General features: G+C 35.2%; 1 protein-coding gene across 2 annotated transcripts in view; it reads left to right on the forward strand.

The window, feature by feature from the left end:
* PCDH7 (protocadherin 7) overlaps positions 1 to 16569 on the forward strand; it is a 472704-nt gene extending 456135 nt beyond the window's left edge. The window contains exon 3 of one of the 2 annotated variants that reach the window (XM_027836201.1): positions 14304 to 16569. In XM_027836201.1, the coding sequence (XP_027692002.1) occupies positions 14304 to 14683 (380 nt within the window). In that variant the 3' untranslated portion in view covers positions 14684 to 16569. The remainder of the gene's footprint in view (positions 1 to 14303) is intronic. The other variant, XM_027836202.1, reaches the window with a different exon arrangement.
* Positions 16570 to 24571: the final 8002 nt, after the last annotated feature.

The raw sequence follows: 24571 nt of genomic DNA on the forward strand, positions 1-24571 counted from the left end.
GGATGACCTTAGTCCGTTGTGGCCTCTTCCAGATCTTATAGCATTATCACAGATTTACAGAAAAAGGGGTCAGGGAGGCTGCTAAGACATTTGAGGTAAATCAACAATAAGCTTTTCTTAAATGCCGAGGATACAAAGGCAGAAACACAGTTCTTGCACTTAAGGAGCTCATATTCTAATGAGAGAGACGATATACAAACCTCATTATAAGTTTAAAATATATACAATGTAAGTGGAAGGTAATATCAGAGGCAGGTTAAAAGGGTTTTGGGGAGAGAGGACTTGGAAAGGCCTATCACAGAAGATTAGTGCTGAGTCTTGAAGGAAGCAAGAAGGTAGAGGTGAGGAAAGAGAGCTTTGCTCAGGCATGGGGGACAGTGAATGACAAGGCATGGTGTTGGGACGTGGAGTGTCCTCATTGGCTGCAATGTTATGCTTTCAGAAGGAAGATGATAGGTATATATCCAAGAATATATAATAAAATATAATGGATGATGTGCAAATTGTTACCACCAATGACCACAGACAGCGTTGTTATTGATGCCACTGTATTTTCTAAGTGAATAAATGTAGCCATGGTTCCTGGGACTGCAGTCTGCTTTGTTGGGGAGAATACCCACACCAAATGAAATTAAAGGTTCACTAAAATATAAAATTCTCCCCTCTCCACAAGAAATCACTGCAGTTAACTCCAAAGGTATTAGTTGCTAAAGTACTCCAGGGTAGATGGTAAGGGTACTTCAGTGAACACATGGGAAAAATCTGTTTATACCAAGAAACTTGTTTTCCCAGGCAATACCCACGGCTGGCAAAGTCAATTCTGAAAGTGCTGGCCTGAAAGACTTAAATAAAGAGTGTGCATGGCAGATGGCTGGGATGAATAGTTGATGGTCACTGTCTGCTAGGCTTGCTGCACTCTGCTCAAGCTGCCGAAGTCCCATAATTTTGCCACGATTATCTATGAAATTATGTTGACTGTTAAGCTCTGATTCATGCGTTTCTTAAGTCATCCCTAGGAGTGATGACAGTCTAATTGCACCATGAATTGTTTAAGCCTAGAGTTTGTTAAGCACGAACACGTTTTACTAAAAAATCTAAACCTATATAATTTGACATTGTGACAGATTAATATTTGAGCACTAGACTAGCAATGTAATTAGACAGTTTAATTCTGCCCTCCGTGTTAATGTCTATATGACTTAAAGAAGTCACATTAAGTCCTTCACTTTCAAAAGGTCTGTCACCATTTTCCTGATAGAAATAAATCAAAGACTATCAAAGGATTTAACTAGATTACAAAGAGGCTCATAATAATTACACCTAATTCTACAAAACTGAAATCTAGGGATTTAACTGTCTCAAACTTGGAAATCATATTTACAGCGGGCCTCCTAGAATTAGTAATTATTTAATATGCCCATCACTTTTAAACCATTTTAGATATCTGAAATTCATTTTAACAAGAACAAAAGGTTTGCATCTGGATTACTATAGACAATGGCAAATGATTTAAAGTGAAAGGAACTATTTTCATTTGACAGATGAATATAGTGATACCATTAAGTGTTGTATAAATTTTACAAATCATATTTTAAGGATCTGCAATCTTGTCATTCTGAGAAGTCCCTTCACCAGTGCAGATAGACTTTCCTTAATAATTTAGTAGATGGTCTTTGAGAGTAACTGCAGCCAAAAAAATTGTCACCATGTGGCCAATCTAGTGATGAACCTCTCCAAACTTAATTAAGCTGTTCCTGAGACAATAGACATCCATCAGTGAGCATATGCTTGAAGCCTTTCCAACTAAATAGGACATGCCAGAGCTTGTGGTCTGAGGGCCCAACCTTCAAGAACCCAGGATCATCTCCATAGAATGCCATGAGGAAGAATCAGAGAATATTAATAGAAATAAAGAATCACATGTCTCTGACATGTGGTTTAAAAAATGCAGTTTCATATGTAAACAAACAGCCATCTACAAGGTTTGATGTGAGTGGCATTGGACCCTGTCCATCAAAATATATATTTTAGAGGCAGTGCCTTTAAATTCCCACTTTTATAGGTACTCCTTTGTAATGAAATATTCTCTATTGAAAACTTGTTCTTAAAATTCACATATTAACCTAAGCGAGGAGTGTCTGTTATCCTACTGACACTCTTTAAAAATCAGCATGGGGAGTGCTGAATTTGGAGTAAGATGACCAAATCCACTGATCTGCATTGTGTATGAATTTGGGCAAGTCAGTCAACTTTGGTAAACCTCAATTTCCTCATCTGCTAAATGAGGAGATTGATTTGGATGATCCTAAATTTCCCTTTCATCCCCAAATATATAATCATGCATCAAATTATCACTTTTGAAATCAAGACTCAGATGGATAGAGTGGGTAGAGGTAGAGTATTGTATGAGGAATTTAAAATGCTCTCTTAAAATTTAAAATGCTCTCTTCATCTGCTTTATAGTTTTGTCCAGAGCTGTGTTATTTATGATCACAGAAGTCCTATCTTACTATTTCCCCATAATCAGGGTAAGGTTATACAAATAAAGGAGTATTATTTCTTCTTCAAATTAATGGAAGCGCAAAGTGTTTATTAAGTGCTTACTGCATGCAAAGAAAACAAAAATAAGACAGGCAAGCAGCTCACATTCCAATAGGGAAGATGACACATATGGAAGGGTTAACATGGAAAGTTAATAGCTCTGTACATTTTCAAGGGCCATAGAATGTGTCCTCTGGGAAGATATGACCCCTATTCTAACTTTATGAACCATGTAACTCACTATTATCAAACCTTAATTTCCTCATCTGCAAAATGAGTGAATTGGGTTAGAAAACATCTAAATTCTCTTCTTCTTTTAATATCCTTGGATAAATCAATCAATCAACAATAAGCATTTACTAGGCATCTGTTATGTTCCTAGCACTAGACTAAGTCCTGAGATGTAAAAATAAAAGTGCATGAGGAAACACAGCACATATACGTATAGGTATATTGAAAATACATACAAAGTGATTTTGTGGGCAGGGCTTTAGCAGATGAGTGTATCAGGAAAGAACTCCTGTAAAAGGTATTGAGTCTCAAAGGGGACGAGGGATGGAGACAGGAAACAAAGTGCCCACATATGAGGAACAAGTATAAGGCCAGCTGGGTTGGGCCATAGAATGTGTAAAGGGCAGTTAGTGAACCATATTCTAGCAGAGATATTATATACCAGGTAGAGGAGTTTACATTTGATCATAGAAGTAATAGGGGACCATGAGATTTTTAATAAAGGGAGCCATGAACTTTCAGAAAATTAACTTGGCAGCCATGTGGAGGATGGATTGGAGGTGGTAGAGTCTCAAATTGAGTGGATGAATTTAAGAGGCTCTAAGTCAGGGGTTTTTACCATGCTCCTTCTGATCGATGGATAAGTGATAGTAGTGGTAGCATATATCACACTAATATGAAGTCTGTCACCTGATGTGAGGACAAGGTTAATGATGATCCCTTCATCCAAGTCTGCTATCACTCCTGGGCAAATACGTGGAATACCATTAGGGACACAGAGGTTATAGAAATAGTACTACAGGACTACTAAAGGGACTCCGTAGTCCTCAGAAGATATAGGAAATAAATGAAGGAGAATGTTTCAATGACTAGCAAACATCAGTGAAGTAAAATTATTTAGTTTTGCTTCATTGGTTTTTGACTTCTCATTGAGTCCTGTTTGCCTAGTCATCAAGACCATTTCCTTTTTGCTCCTTCCCCACTTCTCTTCACCTGTTGGACATTTCCCTCTTCTGGTTATTCTCTCTGTGCTAATTGCAATTGCCAATAAATAAACATATGCTTACCTTCAGCATTCACTGAACTGCTTCCTGGCAGGAAGAAGGCAGCATTCCGACAGACATAAAACATTGTCTTAAATGTTTCAACTCTTATGAAGTCCTTCCAGATTTCTGCTATTTCCTTAAATGCAAGTTCAAACCTTGCATTCATTCTTCCACAAATAAATGGACCTACTATAGGCTCTCATTATAGCTCGTGAGGATGAGATAGGCCTAATTTCCTTGACTCATTCTTTTGAAGTTTTGTTACAAAGTAAATCTATAAGCTAATCCGGAAGCAGAGCACCAAAGTTTCTTGAGAATCGCTGAAGTTATGGGATAAGATGCAATATGATATAATGGAAAGAGCCCTGGATTTGGAGCAAGGAGATCTGGGTTTATGACCTGTCTGTGACCTTTACTAACTGTGAGCCCCCTGGGCAAGTCACTGTTCCTCTCTGAGCCTCAGTTTCTTCAGCAAGCTATTGTAAGAAAAGTGCTTTGGGAATCATAGTGCTTTACAAATGTAAGTTATTATTAGAGTGTCTTAAAATGATATTTTGAAATATGATCAGGAATCTGGATATATAAATCAGGGAATGTTTAAAATGTTAATTAATCAATTATTTAATTAGTGGCAGTTAGGTGGCACAATAGGTAGAGGGCCAGGCCGGGAGTCAGGAAGATGTGAGTTCAAATTCAGCCTCAGACAATTACTAGCTATATGACCTTAACCATGTCACTTAACCTCTCTTTGCCTCACTTTTTTTGTCTATAAAATGTAAATAATAATAGCACATGCCAGGGTTGTTGGGAGAGTCAAATGAGGTAATAATTTTAAAACACTTAGTACAGTGCCTGGCACATCATAAGCACTAAATAAATGATAGCCATCATCATCATCATCATCATCATCATCATCATTATTATTAAAATATTGGTCATATTATTTTATAGTTATATCTCATGCATATTTTCAGATGTGCTATAGTGCAGATAATGTTCCCTCAACTATAGTAGCCATAAACAATAAAAGCTAAATATTGCACATAGGATATCTTTGATAATTTTGCCCTAACAGTATTATATAGTGGTAACACTATAAATGTGTTGAACACTATTTTCCCCATTGCCTGGGGCATGCATTGGGAATAATTTTTCAATATTGTTATATTAAAACTTTGTATTTTTAATGAATTTTAATATGTATAGTCTCCTTTTTTTCCCTCATAATAATCCTTTGAAAATGTGAGGCAGATATTACTTCTATATTAACTGAATAATTGGAATCATTCACACCACACTTTTTGAGCATGTCCTATATAATGTGCATTCTGTTAGATGTAGTAGGAATAAGATATGTAAGATCACGCAGTGGAAGAGGAAGGTTGGCTGGGTCTGGGTTTAGGAGAACACCATGAGCTTATGGATACTTCAAAAGACTTAGATCTCTGCTACAGAAATATTTCCCAGGAGTTCCAAGGGTCCAGCCAGGGGAATCTTTGCCACTAGAATCTAAGCAACAGCAATAAGTGGAAAGAACTAACAGAGTTCATTTTTCTGATATATGAAGAGAAGACAGTGGATATTTAGAAGAGGGTGACATCTCAATTTGTCAGTTAGTTCACAAGTTGACCTAGGGAGAATGTCATAGCCAAAGAAGATGACTTAGGATACTATAGTTGATAGAGCAATGGATTTGGAGTCAGAAGACGTGATTTCAGTTCCAAAATTTGCCACATATTACCTGTATAACCTTAGTCAAATCACTGAACCTTTCTGGCTCTCATTCTATCACCTATAAAATGAGGAATTGACATAGATAATCCCAAAGATCCTATTCAGCTCTTTAACTCTTTGGCATGTCAGGCCTCTTCCAGTTCTGAATCTAATCATGCCTCCTTTTCTATGCTAAAGATGGAGGGGGTGGCCCAGAATTCATGTCTTCTTTTCACATCATCTTACTATAATGTTTTTCTTCAGGTAGTTGCCTCAGAACTAAATACTTATCATCTGGTGGTTTTGTTCTTGATTAGTTCTCAAGGTTGAGTAGAAATTCCAATACTATGGAATTATTTTCCCCAATCCTAGTTTGCTTGAAGTGTATTTATGAAGTTAGAGTAGAATAGAAAAAGCTAGGAGTGTTTTCATATTCAGATATTTTCCATATCCTGTCCAGTGTTGGTAGAAATGTCACTAGCATCCATCCTTAAAATATGGGCAACTTGGCATAGTGGTTGTTGTTATTGTTGTTCAGTCATTTCAGTTCTGTCTGACTCTTTGTGACATTTGAGCTTTTCTTGGTAGAGATACTGGAGTGGTTTGCCATTTCCTTCTCCAGCTCATTTTACAGATGAGGAAGCAGAGGCAAATAGGGTTAAGTGACATGTCCAGGGTCTCACAGCAAATTAGTGTCTGAGGCCAAATTTGAAGTAAAAAAAATGAGTCTACCTGATTCCAAGGCCAGTGCTCTATCCACTGTGCCACCTAGGTGGCATAGTAGAACTGGTACTAATTTTTTTAGAGTTGGTAAGACTTAGGTTAAAGTCCTCCTTCTGACACTACCTGTGTGAGATCAAAAGCAAATCATTTAAGTTGTCAGTGTCCTAGCTAATTATCTGAGATTCTAAGTTACAGAGAAGTTGATGATGTGCATTGATGGATAAAGTTTCCACACCAAGAATTTCGTACAGAGATGAAATCACACATCCTGCATTACAGAGCTAATATCAGGCTCAAATGAAATAATGTTTATAATGCCCATAAAAAATTTAAACTTAAAGGGCTATCCTTAAAGGGTTATCCTTAAAGGCATCCTAGCAGAATGAAGGCAATTCTATTGCCATGACTAGAAACCATATTTAATATACTTCTTATACTTTATACATGTTGAATAAATGCATTTTCCAATGTTGATTTACTTATTGATAGATGGTTTTATACAATATGAATTATGTGGCTCTTTTTTCTTCTTACTTCTAACTATATTCTCTAAATGTGATTCATGTGTGAACCTAATTAGATATTCTATACTTTTGTTATTAATTATAAACATTTCTTGAACCATATACTTCACACTAAACACACCTTTAATACTAACTTATTTTGATAGCACCACCATTTTTATAGTCAATCACATTTGCAAACCAGGAGTCAACTCTATCACTCCCATCTGCCACATTTACAATCAGTTACCAAGTCTTATTGACAGGAAGTCCATAAAAACCTTTTAAGTTCCTCCTCATCTTTCCACTCACACCACAACTACCAGAAGTTGAGGCACCTGCTCTTACTTGGACTGCAGAAACAGCCTCTTAATGGCTTTCCTGGCATCTAGTTTATCCCTTCTCTAATCCATCATCCATACAGCTACCAAATAGATATCCCTAAAACAGATATGAGCATGTCATTCCCCTGCACAAGATGTGGACCCAGTGAACAACTATTACCTGATGACCATCTAAGTTTGAAGAGGCTCATTATCAGATTAACTTCACAATGATGGGTTGTTGTTTTTTTTTTACAAGAGGCACTCACAAAACCATCTTCATCATAAAAAGGGTTGTTCTCTTTGTTAGTTGTGAAACCATAGATAATTTGGGAATTATAACACTGTATAAGACAAAAATATTAATGATGCCAAGTTTCATCAAAATTGAAAAAATTCTCAAAATTCATTGTTAACTACTCTGAATGGACCAATGGTCACTACATTATCACAATTTTAGAATGCACCTAGGGCATTTCAGTAAAGAACACTTAAATACTGGTAGTAAAAAAGAATAGTATGTGCAACTTAAGTATATCTTGAAGTGTTCATAGACTTCTTTGATATGGAAAGAAATTTAGAGATCATCCCTTTTCAGCCATTTCCCTTTGCAGGTAAAGCAATTCAACCTAAATACATGATGGTACCTACCCAACCTGTATCCTTCATTTTCTCACTAGTTCAGAAGGTGTAAGAGGGAGTAGAGACTGAAATTCCAGGGGAGACCTTGAAAAACATCTTGAGCCAATCATGACATTGGCATCATTCCTGGGAATGACTGTGAAACCTGGAGATGTGTTCCATTAGTAATGACATATGTCAGTGATGTAACTAATTCAATCAAATTCCAGATTTTGTAACCATTCCAAAATAATATTCAAGTGGTCTGTCATGTCTCTCATCTCATCAAGCCACCCTCCCCTCCAGTTTCCTGCAACCCCACATGGATCATTCAGTACTTCATTTACCTGGTGCCTAACTTTTCAAGAGGGGCGAGGAAACAGAGAAGAGAAAGTAGTATAAGTTATATTTATAAAATGCGTCTCCTTCTGAGGCAGTTCATATATATTTTTGTACTATCATGCAGTTTTCATGTGCCACACAGTAGATTTATGTTTGACTTTATTCAGCAAGACTGCTTGAGACATGGCATGCCCTGTCTCTACAGTATATGATAATGCCACATTCAGAATGACAATGGTCCCAGCCCCAGGGCAGGAAATGCTTCATGAGATACATTCAATTGCTGTTCAACTGTGTTTTGCCTAAGGTGCACAGAAAGAAGTTGCTGATGCTTTCAAATATGTTTAAGCATTTTAATAGAGTCTTGGCATGTCAGGCTGAACTCAAGCACTGCAGGGCATAACTCAGTGAAATGCTGCAAGGACAGGATGGAAATTTCCAAAGTGTTTATATGGTAGCCATCAGCTTGAATTTCCTAAAAAGTCCTTTTATGAAGCTTGCATACATCCCAGAAGTTTATTTTTGAAAGTGTTCTTTCTTTGGTTGTTTGCTTGATTATAATAATTCAGCTTTTAAATCTCTTTTCTTCACAAGTTATTTTTCATTAATTTTGTTATTTAATGGTTTATATTTTTTTAAAAATCCTTTAATCCCCTCCTTGGTAAGGTTAGTATTAATACTCATGTTCTGAAGAAACTAAAGTGTCAGGATGAAGAAAAGATAAATATGTAGTATATGATACCCAGGCTAGGAGTGTCCAGTGTAGTATTCAGGATTCTTTTTTTTTAAATGTTAAGCATTGAGAATATAGAAAACATTTTTAGGCACTAGGAATAAAAAGAAAGGAAATGAGTTGAAAAGAAAAATCATAGTCTTTGTCTCTAGAAGCTTCTACAATATAGGTTTTCCATGTGCACAAATGAGAATGATATGAAGTAGAAAGTGATCAGGGCTCAGGAAAGGTCAAGACCATATGAGCTAAGAAAATTTGAGGAGGGGGAGAGCTTTGTGGAGGAGACAATAGCTGAGTTCCTGACTTGGGCCTTGAAGGGTTTTCTCCAAGGAGAAAGGAAAGAAAGAGTGAATTTATGTCATAGAATCTGGCTTGAATGTAATGATAGAGAAGTGGAGGATGATTCCATAGAACTGCAAGAAGTGAAATGTGAGTGTATATAATACTGATTGCACAAATTACTATCAAAGTGAAATAAGGTAGGGAAAGCAAGTTGGAGATCTTGTAGAAATCCCTAAATGACAAATTGAGCAACATCTATGTTGTTCTAGAAGAAGTAGGGAGCCATAGAAGGTTTTAAGCAGGAAAGTGACTAGGATTAACAAAAGAAAAAGATATAGCAGAGAGGATCAACCTTCCAGATCTGTACATTAGAAAGTGTATTTCGGCAGCTATCTGAAGGATAAATTTGAGAAGGGAATGATTGAAAACAGGAGACTGAAAACTATTAAGGGAGGGGACAATGTCAATAGTCCATGTGGTAGGTGAAGAATACCTAAATTATAATGGTAACTATACATTGAGAAAAAGGATGACAGGCAAGAAGCATTTTAGAGCTATAATTAACAGGACATGGCAACTGGTTGGAGTAAGGATGAAGGAAAACTTTATAATCACAATGGTGAGCATATTCGAGACTATTCCATCTAAGAATTAATTGAAGGAATTTTTTTGAAGGGTGGTGGTGGCCGGGGGGGGAGGTTCTGGAGTACCAGAGCATGAAAATTGTCTTTAAATATTTGAAGAGCTATGCTATGCAAGAATGATTAGACATATCCTGTTTGACCCAGAGGCCAGATCAAGTACAAGAGAGAACTTTCTAAGCATTAGAATAGTCCCAAAGTGGTAAAGGTGATCTTGGGACATAGTATCTCCCCCTCATTAGAGTTCTTTAAGTGAAGGTTGGATGACCAATTTATCAGAAAGGTTGTAGAAAAATTCTCATGATACATACAAGTTGGACTAGATCAACTGAAGTCTGAGTTTCCTTGCAACTCTGTAATCCTGGGACCTGAGATAGTGAACCACGACCTTGAAATATTTGTATATAGTTCATAAAATATTTTGTTTTGTTTTGGATGTGGGTGAATCTTCCAAAAGCTATTTAGATCATGCTGGTTTCTTTAAGGCTATGCCAGTGGTAAATAATTTCTAAAAGGGCCTATTATGCTTGAAGGGTTTCAAGTATAGACCCTGTGAAAAACAGAATTTCTATCATCTAAGAATAGCCTAGTTAAGTTTGGAGAAGTCCATTGTCAGGAACCTGGCGACTAGGTCATTAATACTTTTAATAATAGTAAGAGACAACCTACTAAGATATAGATGCTTTGCAATATTCATTGTTGAAGGGAGTATGTACACTGATGAAATCATAGGTCCTTGAAGTATTTAAATACGTGAAATATGCGATATTTCATATACATGTAAGAAGTGTCACATAGTATTAAGATGTGCTTTATCCCTCAGCTATTATTCTTAGAGTAATTTTCAGTAACTGACGAAGTTTGCCATAACAGAGTGATATCTTGGCCTCAAAGTCTGGAAGGCCTGGGTTTATTTCTTATATCTGACGCATATTGACTTTGTGACCCTGGAGGAAATATATATATATATATATATATATATATATATATATATGTGTGTGTGTGTGTGTATATATATATATATATATTACTGAAAAAACCCCTCAGTACCCCTAGGCAACTCTCAAAGACTAATAAGTGACAGGTAAAGTGCTTATATGCATTAAGAGAGGAAATGACTAAACAGTAGCTCTCCAAACCACTGAAACCAAAGGCCAGTTTAAAAAGAATAGTAAATGACAGTTTAATGATGTATAAAAAGGTGATGCCCTCTGTTATGCTACCAGTGCATTCCAGACAAAGTTGAACGGCCGAGAAACTTTGGGGTATGAATGTTTTCGAATTATTAACACAAAAGGATATTCCTAACTCCATCAGATAGTTACACAGCTCACTCATTTGTTTTCTGAACATTCACACCAGTCTCTATAATGCCACAGAACTAATCATTTTCATCATTCATTGCCCCTCTTCCCTATCATGATCTTAGAATAAGTTTCTAAAATGTTAATGCCATTGGGAACTCAGTAACTGTTAAACTGTAAAGCCAAAATATAAACTCATGTCACATGACTTTAGTCTTAAGGAAACATAATGCTATAACCAAATACTTTATAGGTCCTACATAGTCTTCATTCATTCAAAAGTGTCATAATTGAGGAAGAAATCTACCACTTTTTCTTATGAAATAAGTCAGTACAGTCTCCTGTGTTTTTCGTCTTCTCCTGTCAAAGCACTTTGGGAGGAGGTGATCAGCTGTTTTCAATTTCAAATGAGGACCAAATAATAGACAATATTTGTGAATGTAACATGGATTTAGGTTCAACATCAGAACAAATTTCCCAAAGATATTAAATATAGACATGAATTTTGGAAAGGTTTACCACCATGTTGACGACACTTTGATAATTTCTTTGTGTGAACAATCATCCAAGTCTGGAAGAGGTGATTGCTTGTGATAAATCTTTTGCAGACTTTCTTGATTATTTACTGAATTTGATGACAAAAAAAGGCAATAAATCTTAGACAATTAGGCTTAGCAGCTTCTAGGTTGTTCCCTTACTCAAGGATTTAATTCTTTATTCTTTATTAAAAATCATGCCTCTTGGATAGAGATGTGGCACATGATAGGTGACAGCTCTGAAGAAAAGTCCCTTTTAGTTAAAAGTGCAAAGTAGAAATCAATCCCAACTGGAAGCTGGCCAGGCTGTGTTATGAAAAGACCAAGAGAAAGAAGGTCAGTGCATCTCAGTACTCTTTCAATTTAGAACTTGAATCAATGGAAATAGATTTAATTACTTGTGAGCAGTTAGTAGTTTAGGTGCATAAGTTAAACAAAATGTAAGATGAGTTTTCAATTAACTCTGCTAACCATACCTAATAGCGTAGCATAACAAAGGAAAACATAGTGTAATGCATTCCAAACTGAAAATACAAATTAATCCCTGCAAAGTAGCCTCCTGTGTAGCTAATTGAATCTATGATAAGGTGAATTTAACACTAAATGCATGAGTTTTAATAAACTTAAAGGAATGACTGTACAACAGTTATGGTTCACTTGAGCAAGGTATTAAAACAGAGAATTTGACAGAAAGAATCAATTTGAAAATACAAAATCATAGAGTTTCCAGAATGTTAGTACACTGTAGGGAAAGAAAAAAAGTTTAGAGTTATTAGTGGGGTGAAGGTAAAAGGAAAATTAGAGAGGAGAAAAATTATTTGAGTATAAATTTTGTGTTTAATAAGAACTTTAAAAACAATTTCAGTATTCTTAGATATATTTTTAAAGAACATAGATTTCATACGTGTACCTTATAGAATATTTTATAAAAGTTAGATTAGTTAAGTTTATTGATTAAAATGACTATCAACAAGTCTTGTTATATTAAAAAATACAAAAATGGGATTACATCAGATAATTTATTTTTTAAAAAATTAGGAATTGGAAAATTATTTGTCTTTTTTTGGCAAAATTAAAAGTATTTACATACTTAAATATCAAATAGTAGCACGTATGACAATACTAAATGATTGTCTTTCAATTTTACCTTTGGGAAATGAGAGAAAAATCATTACAATGTTTCCAAAGAGGAAGAGTGGAATTTCTTCAATGAATTCTCAATATTCCCAGGCCACAATGTTTCAGGAATCAATGGGCTGACAAATGTCAATGTTTCCATCATATATCACAAAGGAAGAAAAAAAAAATTATAGGGATGACTGGTGTGACTAAATTTAGGAAATTTCAGTGGACAAAACAGAATAATTTAATGATATGAAAAGCAAAACAATCATATAATGATACATTACAGATAAAACAGCATAGCGTATAATCTAGATTTATCATGCAGAGTTTACAGGACAGCACTAGGCATCCAAAGGTTATGTATATGCAAACGTTATCGATTTCAACCCTTGTGAATATATTTTCGGATCAAAATTTGGCTCCAAGTATAGATTATGTAATCCCCAAGCCATATAATAAAATGATACAGTATGATATAAAATGGAGCTCAGTCATATTATGTTCTTTTGTTTAGCTATAAACTAAACTATAAAAAATATTAAATGCTACACAGAGGGTTCCCGCCTGTTTAGCAGCATAGTAAGCTCATGAAAAGGCAGCAGCACAAAATAGATTTAAATATTAACATTGAGAAAACTTGAAGTCATTTTTCTCAAGAAAAACATATAGTAATATTTCATTCACCTACATCTGTATTTAAAAGTAAGAAAGATCATCATGGGCACAAAGTGCTGATTACCTCTATATATAGAATTAGCATTCAGTTCTCATTCCATTGTGGTGCAAATAGCAAACTTCAATTAATTATTCAATTAATTACACATTCATGCTGTAGCACCAAAAAGGTTAGAAACATGACTGCATTTCTACAACACGTCACATTCACATAAGTCTTTATTTGGCAAACACTTTGGCAAACATTTTTTTGAGGTGAACACACAGGGAGATTTTTTTTCCTACATCACATACATATTAGATCATCTGAAAATGGAAAAAAAAAAGTTGTTTTTATGCTCTTGCTCATTCTTTATTTGTATTTTCATTTATAATTCTGGTTACACGAAGTGGTATCCATTTAAATCTCACTTATGAATCACCTTGATATATTGAAAAGTTTTTAAATATAAGGCTTTGCATTTTCACACATTCCATGTGTTAAGCATTATGGATTAAGAGATCAGATTGGCAAAAATGTGTTCTTTTTTCTCTATCTGGGATAAATTTTACAAATTATGGCATATTTCTCTATTCTGTTTAGATTTTGTTATTGTTTTTCTATTCAAAAAGGAATGTAGAAATATATTGGATAGCTGTCATTATCCAATATGTGGGTCTCTCCACACTGCTATATCATATTACCTTTGGCCATATAATTTTGAAGTGAACATTTTGCCTGATTATTCCTTAGTAAAACATGCAATGTTAATACAAAACCTATATTTGTATGTTACGTGAATAATATTAATATTTTTTTCAGCTGGGGATTCTATATGTCACTATGTAGAGATAGTGATATATTAGAATCCCTAGACCCCCCCTTGGGGGGGGGGACAACAAAAGGGATCAGTAGGAGGAAATTTATGACTTTTTCATGAAAGGCGACATCTATTCTTAAAGGCTTTTTCTCCTCTGATTTCAGATTCAAGGCCTCTGCCAGATGTAGCCCTGACAGGAAAGTGTACCCGAGAGTGTGATGAATATGGTCACTCAGACTCCTGCTGGATGCCAGTCCGCACCTCACCTGAAAGGAAGCAGAAAAGCCAGCCAAAACTCTCCACATTCATGCCCGTTGATGAACGAGGCAGCCAGGAAAAGCTGGCCAATGGAGAAGCCTCTCTCATGGGTGACCGCAACAGAAACCTCCTTAACAAAAAGTTGACCTCATCCTATGAGACCTTCAGTGCAGCTAGTTTCAGCAAAAATGAGGAAGCCAACTCAGAGGATATTCCCCTGACAAAGACAGGGGAATACAAGCCATCTCCCGTCAATACTCTAACTAGAAGAGAAGTTTACCTGTAGGCTATCAGAAGCAACAATAAGGTTCTTTCATGTATGAGAAAGAAAAAGGGGCAAACCTTTAACAAAAATCAAAACAATTTAACTCAAAAAATAAGATAAAATAAAAGAGGGGGCTACCAAAGAGACAAAGCTTGGCCTGCCACTTCTGCCTCCAAATCAGGCACTTAATTACAGTCTGCCTGACGATGATGTACAATGTAGAAACCATTGTTGTTACTTGCATGTCTAATCCCCTCACTGATTTTCCCCCTTAAATTGATGGTTGCAAGTTTCTTTCATGGTAATAAGCCCAATTAGCAGAACACAGCCACAGCACACTGTCTTTATCCCAAATGCTGAAGCATGACCTTAACCATTTTCATTTGGTTTGATTGTCATCTGACTTGTTGAGAATAATTGGTCAGAAAAAAATTATACTCCAAATAACACCATCAGAACATGGTTGATCCCTGCTAGAACAATCTGCCTAAAAACTCCCAAATTCTAGATGCAGTTGTTAGAAAGGTCTAACCATTACTAAGCACTTTCTGAAGACCACAGCTTTAATATTCTCACCCAAAGCTGGTAACAGAAAAATAACTTTCAGCCTGAGCCTGCAGTCCAAAACGTGGCATATTTCCCTATAAAATAATTAACTCTGAGGTTAATTCCATTGATAAACAGGATGTTCTCTCTATATGCATAATTAATTACAGTTTGCATAAACAGATTAACTTCACATGTATCATACTAAGGATTACTTGCTGAACTTACCTTTTCTTTGGACAAGACCAACATTAGCACCTATCTGGGACAATTTCAGTCATTAAAAGGCCAAAGATCATACCATGGATCAGGGGAATTACAAAGTATTTTTGGTCTTGACTTAGAACTCCATCACACACACACAAAGCTATATGCATACATACAAACATAATTCATTTTGCATAAGAGCCAAGTCACTTAGTCCAGAAAACAAGTTTTTAAATGAGTTTTAGTTGAAATCCTTAAAAGGAACTTATCAGTGTATTTGCTGATACCATGATAAGAGGCAATGCAGGTCCTGTGCCAGTTCTGGGTAATATTATCAGGGAAGATTACATTTTTCAAAGTCACAGAAATCATGGGTAATGGGTTGGGGGAGGAGGGAAGTAAAGAATGGTGATGCATTGGCATAAATATCTTGCAAGTTAAGTCCAATGTCATCTCCTTCCCCAGACCCCCTCCTCCCCCCACAATCCAGGGTATGCTTACTGGACTTGACATCCATATTACAGATTATCAATTGCTTTGGCCAATGGTCCAATGCCAATATTTTTGAAACAAAAGTGCATTAAACCTGAGTCCTGTGCAATATAGAATGTCAAGACTCATAGCATTGGAGGAAGGTGACAAACACTCTGATTGACTTTAGCACTGATATGATACTTACATAGCAACTCAAGACAAGTCACAAAGCATTCCAAACTGAACATGAAAGAAATGAGCTCTGGGCTGTGACATTTCTCACAGGATGCACATCTTAAAGAAAGTCAGAACAGATACAGGTTTTTGTGTGCAATAAAAAGTAACAGAGTACATAATTTGAGCCAACTGCTCTGTAGATGAAGACTTAGGACAGTTTAAAATGGAGCTGGGACATTCAAATGAAATTGACAATCAGCAAAATGGGGAATAACATGAGAAGACAGCTAACATTCCAATCTCTGAATGGTTATAGCCTGGTATAAAGGGATGCCTAGGCTACATGGCTCTCTAGTAAATTGTAGTCACGATATAGTTTTGGCTAGTTTCTTGCTTTGTGGAACTCCTTAGACTATAAAGTTAAGCAGCCTGGAATAACAGTTGATAGTTCTGTACAAGTCATCACAATGTTTATCTCTGAAAACTACTTCTCCTCTTTTGGGTCGTTGGGGAAGGGGAGGGAATGGGGGAGGGAGGGTATTTAGGGCCATTCCATTTTGCCCTTTCCAGCATTAAGGTTTTTGTTTCGGTGTTAGTTTGTGTATAGTAGTTATGATGAATGGGGACATGGACTTGAGGGAAAAATAAGACTAAAATATTAATAATTGAACATTTTTATGTTTGATTATTATTTACATTATGGCAAGATGAAGTTCTAGTACTTTGATAGGAAACTGCATTAAAGCAGTACTGCCTTGTATAATCTGTAAGTACCTATTAAGAAAAATGCTTCTAAAGATACTTATGTAATAATGTATACATATTTTTCTTGCACGTTTCAACAGAATACTCAATTGCATAACACAGATGTTCAAAAATCTTTTTTTTTTTTTGTTGCTTCAATAGGATTTTTCTTTTTTGGAAGAGACACTTGAAAACCACTAGGTAGCTTGTTTCAATATGTCTTTAAACCCTTTTGTTTACAAAACTAATACAGGTCACACTGGACCTTCAGATTAATTGGATCAGCAGTCACTCACTGATGTTTGCACCGTATCAAAATTGGTCATGTCATTAAGTCATCTAACTTGTGAAAATCTCCTTAGAACTAAAATGGGTGTGAAGGAATAAAATTAAGTGTACTGTAAGTATTCACAGCAATTCAAGTAGAACTAGCCATCATAACATGTTTATTACTATTATGAACTGGCATGACACAGAAATATATTTTGTGTTTGTATTTTTTTTTTAATTTTAAATAGGCTAAATCTGGTGCCACTCCACATATAGAGTGCTTTTTAAAAAAAAAGAACAAAAACAAACAAAAAATAAATTAAAAGAGTGAATGCAAAATATGCAATTGTGCCTTTTCTACCTGTCGTTACAGTTAATGTGGTGGTTGGGTTTGGACACTGAGGGGTAATGGGCTATTCCCAACTTTTTTGAACCTGTATATTTATCCATGTTTATTTTCTGAGAAATGATAAATGATATATTAAAAAGAATTTGCCTTCTGCTAAACTCAGATAATGGCCCAGTCTTAAATATCTTTCATTATTATAACAAGCTTGTGGCATAGGTATGGGCTGTGCCAGAGGTATCAGAAGGGGGCTATAGCATGTATTGCAATAGTAACCCAAGTTGGCATTTGCCATGTGCGTTCAGTCCATTCTACAAAGTAGATGATTTCAGTTTTTTGTTGTTATTGTTGTTTTCAGCTGTCATTCCATTTTGGTTGTACAGTATATAAATCAATTATTTTCTGTACACAGGAAACCCAAATGAACTTTGCATGTATTTTACATTAGGACACATTTATAGATTGATGCATAATTATATAACTTTATATATGTATTAACGTCTGTAACTTCAATCAAAAAATCTGATGTTCATTCTGAATCTCCAGTAACAATATATTTATTCAATATAGTTTCTGACTGGCCTGCTGCCTGAGTTTCAAAAAACAGGGGAGGCATTATTTTTATGTGGGAAGGAACTAAAATGGAACAGAAGATGTCTGACTGAAAGGTTACCCTAGGAATATGTTCTGTAGGAAAAACATGCACACACACATATGCACAGACACCCCAAGAAACTGCCTTAAAAAGGGCAGCTATCTTAAAACAATCGTGGGAAATCTGAACAAAATAGTTCTACTTACATAGTATCAGTGATAAATATACAGTGTGTCCTTAAGAAAAGGAGAAGAGAAAATGGACTTGAAGTAGTGAAGCATTTCAGTTGTGTCCCTGGCAAAGGTATAAAACATCGGGAAGAAGGCATCATTTTCCACCTACCTGGGGTACACTTTCAGACAACTTCTCCTAAATTTTAAAGCACTTGCATTCAGTGTGGTACGCTCTGTTTGTAATATTAATCATTGACTATTGTTCTGCAACTTGGATGTTGATAGTGAAGCAGAGAACAATTTATCATCGTTTATTATGAGTCACTATGCACGCAACTATGCTAAACATGCAAAATGTATTAAACGCTAGTCCAACTCTATTTATGAAATATTTTACATAATTTAATTTGCTTTTGTACAGTTTTATGTAAATAAATTGCTTGTCATTTTTGTCTCTGCAAATTAAAATATAACATGTTCAAATGGTTTCCCCATTGTAAGTCTACTTCTCTGTTTGACAGGTAATTCAGTTTTGATTGGAAAAGAAGTGAATGAATTGATATGCCAGTTTGATGCAGAATGGTTTGATTTGGGCTTAATTCAAATGTGGTATAAAAAAAAAGATGCTGCCCCAGTAATCACTCATTTTAGCAGCGTTGCATATAATCATTGCACTGCTTTGCTTTATTAGGGAATGAAGCTTGGATTAATCATTTTTATTTAAAAAAATCTAAAACAATTTCCTGACCTGCTCTAAATCCTAAATTAAAGTACTGGTAATCCAAGTGCTGTTAGCCCTATTTTTTTTCCCTGAATGATTTAAAGTATTTTTAAATTTAAGACAAAAAATTTCTAAGCAAATATGTGATTGTGTAAAATAACTTATTTAAACTCCAAAATAATGGCAGAACAGGAAAAAGTAAACGCTATTTAAATATTGGAAAAATGGAATCAAATAGACATTTACATTTACTTAAATACCTTGCTTCCTGTTCTCCAATCAATCTTCCTACTGTACTGGGAGCCAGTCTTTTTTAAAAATTATTTTCCTGTGCTATGTACTCTTCTTATTTTTTCCTTTATGGTTTAGTTTTAGTTATTTTCTTATTTTTACCAGTTCTCATCCTCAATATTCCTGATTATCTTATTTCATTGAGGAAATTGGTAGACATTAACATGCCCTTGCTTTCCCTGTATCTGACTCATTTCCTCCTCTTAATTCCCTACCTCTTTACACTGATTTTTCTATTTTTTTTTTCATCCTGTTCAGGGAATAGAAATATTATCCAAAAAAGAAGATTAGTAGACTGGTAGAAACTTTTTTTTTCACATATAAGAAGAGAATGATGTTAGAACTCACACACCAATGCCAAAGAAACGTTAAAAAAATGTTTCTGTAGTTAAGCTACTTTTAAGTTTCACTTGGCGTTGTCTCTCCATTTTGGGTGGGGCTTCAAAGGATCACAGATGGACTAAATATCAAATACTCTATAGAAATACCACTTAAGTAAAATGTCATTGAAAGAAAGATTCTGTATCCACAAATGTGATGGTGGTTGTAGTAAAAATAATAAAGCATACTAAGATGTTATGAAGAAGTTGATAGCACATTCTTCAGATTTTCCTACATGATAAAATGAAGATTTCATTATTTTCCCTTTTGACATGACTCAATTTAAAAAAAAATCTTTGAAGGTGAGACACTAAGACTAGTTAAGAGATTTATTCTGTTCCTCAAAACCTTAATTAATTTATCATCATATGCAAAATTTGCAAAGTAAACTTCTTCCACTAGCTACAAATTATATCCTTGATTTATTTTTAAGATAAACAGGCAAGCGTAAGAGACCAGTATTCAAAGCATAGACACATAATATGCATGTGGAGGGATGAGCAATGAGCTCAGAAATTTTAAGTAGAAGATTAGAGAAGAAAGTTGAGGGTTCCCAGAAATAATGGACAATCAATTTTGGTCATTCTCTTATCTGGTTTCACGGAGAGATTTCCATTAACTCCTAGCAATGCTGGCTTATCACTATCCAATTTAATGTGCAGTTATGATGTAGATCTCCCTCACCATGGTATGGATGTGATTTTAATGGAAAAATCCTATATTTAATTATATCTGCAAATAATGTATACATTTTCATTTCTACCAACTTTCAAAATTTCACCTTGTTGTCAAGTATATCTGTCAAAGTGTTTTGGATAATTTATCAGGGGCAAAGAAAGACAAACTAACATGAGCTGCCCAGGCAATTAGTTTTTTTATTTTAATTTAAATTATGCAGATTGGTTATCTCTACTGCTCAAGTTCATCAGATAATTATCAGCACTTGACTTTGTACTAATTCTCCCTGATGGTAATACTCTAGACATTTAACTGGTCCAGCATTTCTGATGGCTAATTGAAAACTTAAGAAGCATTGAAGTTCAGTTTTCTTCTTGCTGAACAACTCCAGCCAATATCATCCCACAAAAATAAAAGAGAATTTGAAAGCAATGAGTATAAATAGTCAATCCAGGTCATGCCAACAGGTTGGAATGCTTTATCAGAGCTGTCCATCGAGACTGCCCAGATCGATGAAATAATTGTTCAGTCCCCAACTTTCCTCAGCTTTCATGGTGCATTTACTTTCACCTATTTGCTTTCCATGAAGAAATCAGATTAGTGCAAATAGTTGATTTTGGTTTCCCCCCTCCCCTCTCTCTAATCATAACTTTTTGTCTCTGTATCCTAAAACAGTTTGCCTTGAAGGGGGAAAAAAGTGTTATGCTTTGTGTTGTTTCCAACCTAAACAGACTTTTCCTACTAGACCTTTTAATGAGCTATTCAACCACCACAAGCTATACAACTCAATCAACTTTATTTTAATAAACACTTGCAATCTCACTTTCAGGCTTATAGGAAATGCACTAAATCAGAACTGACTTTATGTTTGTGTTATTTTTTTTCTTTTATCTTTATCTCCACTCTAATACTTCTTTATAAAAGGCACCCAGGAAGGTGATTAAGGCAAGGCAAAATACATTTTTTTTTTACCTGAAGGGAGTGGTGAGAGATGTGAATATATATATAAAAAAGTGAAGTTAACAATTTATGCTCCCCCTTAACCCTGACTTAATTTCTCTCTGTTGCTTTGCAGTAAATTGTAAGTTTTATTCAGTGACTAAATTTAATGTATGTGACCCATACAGAAGTGATTTTGCCTGTTTATTGAGTGTCCTGTGGGAGTATGTAGAAAATGCGTAATAGGTGATAAATGTATAAACTGACCTAATACTATTAGAAGACTACTGGAAGAAGCCACCCAAAAAAATCACAGTTTGTTTGGGATCTTCATTTTTATTACTTCTGATAAAATTTGCCACGAAACAAATTCAATCCCACGAGAACTTATTAGATACCTGCTGTGTGTCAGTCCCTGGGCTAGGTTCTAGGGATGCAATTAAAAAAAAAAAAACCTTTCCCTCAAGGAACTGACATTTGTTGGGAGCATACCACTTTAAAAAGTGTTTAAACAAATGGGCATGTTTACAAACAGCAAGTAGAGAAAAGTGTCCTAAGTTTAACAGAGCAATGTCAAATAACTTTAGTAAGACCTGAAGTATAAAGTCATTATTACTATTTTTTTAAAGAAAACCTCCTTTATAATCTCCCAACAAATATTGGAGTCAAGAAAAGAAAACAGTTAAAATAAAAATCCGTTTCTCTTCTTCACATAAACCAGTTTGATGTGTATGTGTCAAGTTAGATCTGTTACAATTACCAGTGACTTGATGAACAGGAACATTTTATATGTTTATATGGTAGCTTTATATCTTTAGACAGTAGCTTGAGTGAATTTTTTTATTAGAGCTTTATGAGGAGATTATAAAAAAATTAACTGTGAGTTGAAATAGTTTTATATTATAGAAATAGGAAGAAAACAAAAGTAACTGGATTAGTTTAATTTTAAACTTGAAGGCAATGAGCAAAGACACAGCCAACTCTGTTACTTATTTCTCTAAGAGTTATATAAAATGGAAGAATAATCACTTTCTAACTAATAAGACCCATGTAAGCATGAAGCAGGACACTAAAACAGTATAAAACAAAGAAAACAATCAACCAATTTATACCAGCAAAGTGATCTGAATGCCAGTGAGTCCTGCTTTGAGGACAATTTCCAGTGCTCCATATGCACGTAGACTGCTTAGGTTCATCATCTTGCAGGAACTACGAAGTTGGATTCCATATGGACCTACACATTTCTTGATAAGAAGGTCTAAGTGAAAAGGAAATTATAGTATGGGATGTTCACAAAATACTCATATCTGGGTCACTGTAACTTATTCCCACTTTGCATCAGGATTATCATCATCTTCATTAAGTCTTAAGTTAATTTAGGGCACAAGTTCACTCAAAAAATGCACAGCTGAAGTCCTATTATACAGGTAGTAGAATGAATTACTATTTTAAAGAACAATATGAAAGATTTAAATATAATTTTACTTCATGGTGCATTTTATGGCACCATTTTATCTTAAGGAAGACTGATTATCATTTTCAAGCTAGCTTAGCGCAGTGCCTGGCACAAGGTAGGTGCTATAAAAATGTTTCTTTTGGAAACGTACACTCAAACTGTTTGACTACTAGGTACTAAAATATACATGGCTACAAAAACAGGCATGATATTGCTAACTCATCTTAGATAATGCTGCTCCCAAATTAATACAAATGACATAAAAGTACAGTGTCAATGATAAATGATAGTACTGCTCAGCTAACTGCACTGTTAAGTTAACAATTGATACCATAGGATAAAAAGCTAATGTTTTCAATGAAAGGAATTTAGACTGGGACCACACATGACATATTCAGAGGGTGATTGTTTAATTTCATTGATTTGAGCAAAATATAAAATCTCCAAAATCCTGTTTTGTGATGGATTTTTGGTATGTGGTTGGCAGGTAAAAAATAGGGCTGAATAATCCAGTATGGCTGTCTCTGCACTCTACAACATAAATTATCTGATAGGAGTCAGCCTGCCTTTTTACTTTGTCCTATATAGAGCCACACTGAATTAAAGAAACTCTAAAAGTTAAATTTACCAAAGTAGCTATTTTGAAAATCTTTGACTAGGCCAAGGAATTATCAGTGCTCTCATTGAACAAACTATATGGGAGAGCAATTGGAGCGGGGAAAGCTTGCAAAAGAAGCCTCTGTCAGTCCAGGGATGTTTTGAAGGGAAGAAAGGCAATTTCAAGTCCTTGTGTTATCACAGAACCTGCTTCAAGGCAGTGGGTATTATTGGGAAAGAAAGGAGGAGTGGAATGAGCAATATAGCCTGTGTCGAAACTGACAGCCTCCAATCATTAATCTTTTGGTAAAACTTTAGATATGCTTCAGTCATATCAATTATCAGGATGTAAATAAGGATATGAAAGATACTGCCTGGTGACTTTAAAACTGCATGGAATCTCCTGGATACTGCTTTGATTTTCTCCATGTCTTTTATGGGCAGAAAACAAATAGCAGAACATTAGGTGATTTGACTTTTCTCTCAATTTAGGATTTGTTTGGGTTGCACAGCCAGTATATTGTTATCCACAGGTTTAAAGGTGATGATCATTGGAGAAATCCTTCCACTTGACTATCAATGTAACACAGACTGTTCTACTGGCATTGTCACAGGTAGAGAAATTATCTTCTATCTATACTAATCAGTTGCAGTTTTGACCAAGAGCCAGGGCGTTGCTTTGGTTAAGATGTGGGAACACATTTCTTTGGTTAGTAATTCACTGAGATCAGGGACAGTAAAAATCAGAAGAGAAGGAGGAGAAGAAGAAAAAGAAAAGGCAGAAGTAGGGAAAAGAGAACAAAAAGGATTAAGAAGATAAGAAAAAAGAATGAAAAGGAAAAAGAGGAAGAAGCAGATGAAAAGGAAAGCAAAGAGAACAGAGATGAGAACAGAGAAAAATGAATAACAGAAGGAAGTAAGGAATGTAGTGGGCAACAGAAGAGCTTTTTTTCTTTTATAGTTTCACTAATAAATATAAAACCAGATGTGTAAGACTGGACTTGAGCAATAATACCATAGATAAATTCTGAAATAGACTTTCCATTACAGACTTTTGGCTGAACTAACAAATTCAAGACCATGATCACTTCCCCTCCCACTCAGATGGAGCCAATTCTCCTACAGGTTCTGTTCCAAAGGGATCTCAGTAGAAACATTCTTCCTACACAATTTAAAAGTGTCTGGCTAGAGAAATCAGGTGGGAAAAGTTCACTTTTCCCACTCCTGCTAGGCCACTTCTTTTTAAGGCTGTCTCTGTGCACAAAAGGGAAATCTCCTGACTGTTTCAAACTCACCTTTGATCTATTCAATGCT

Source organism: Vombatus ursinus, unplaced genomic scaffold (genome assembly GCF_900497805.2).
Source record: "Vombatus ursinus unplaced genomic scaffold, bare-nosed wombat genome assembly UNPS02014818.1, whole genome shotgun sequence".
Classification (NCBI taxonomy): Eukaryota; Metazoa; Chordata; class Mammalia; order Diprotodontia; family Vombatidae; genus Vombatus; species Vombatus ursinus.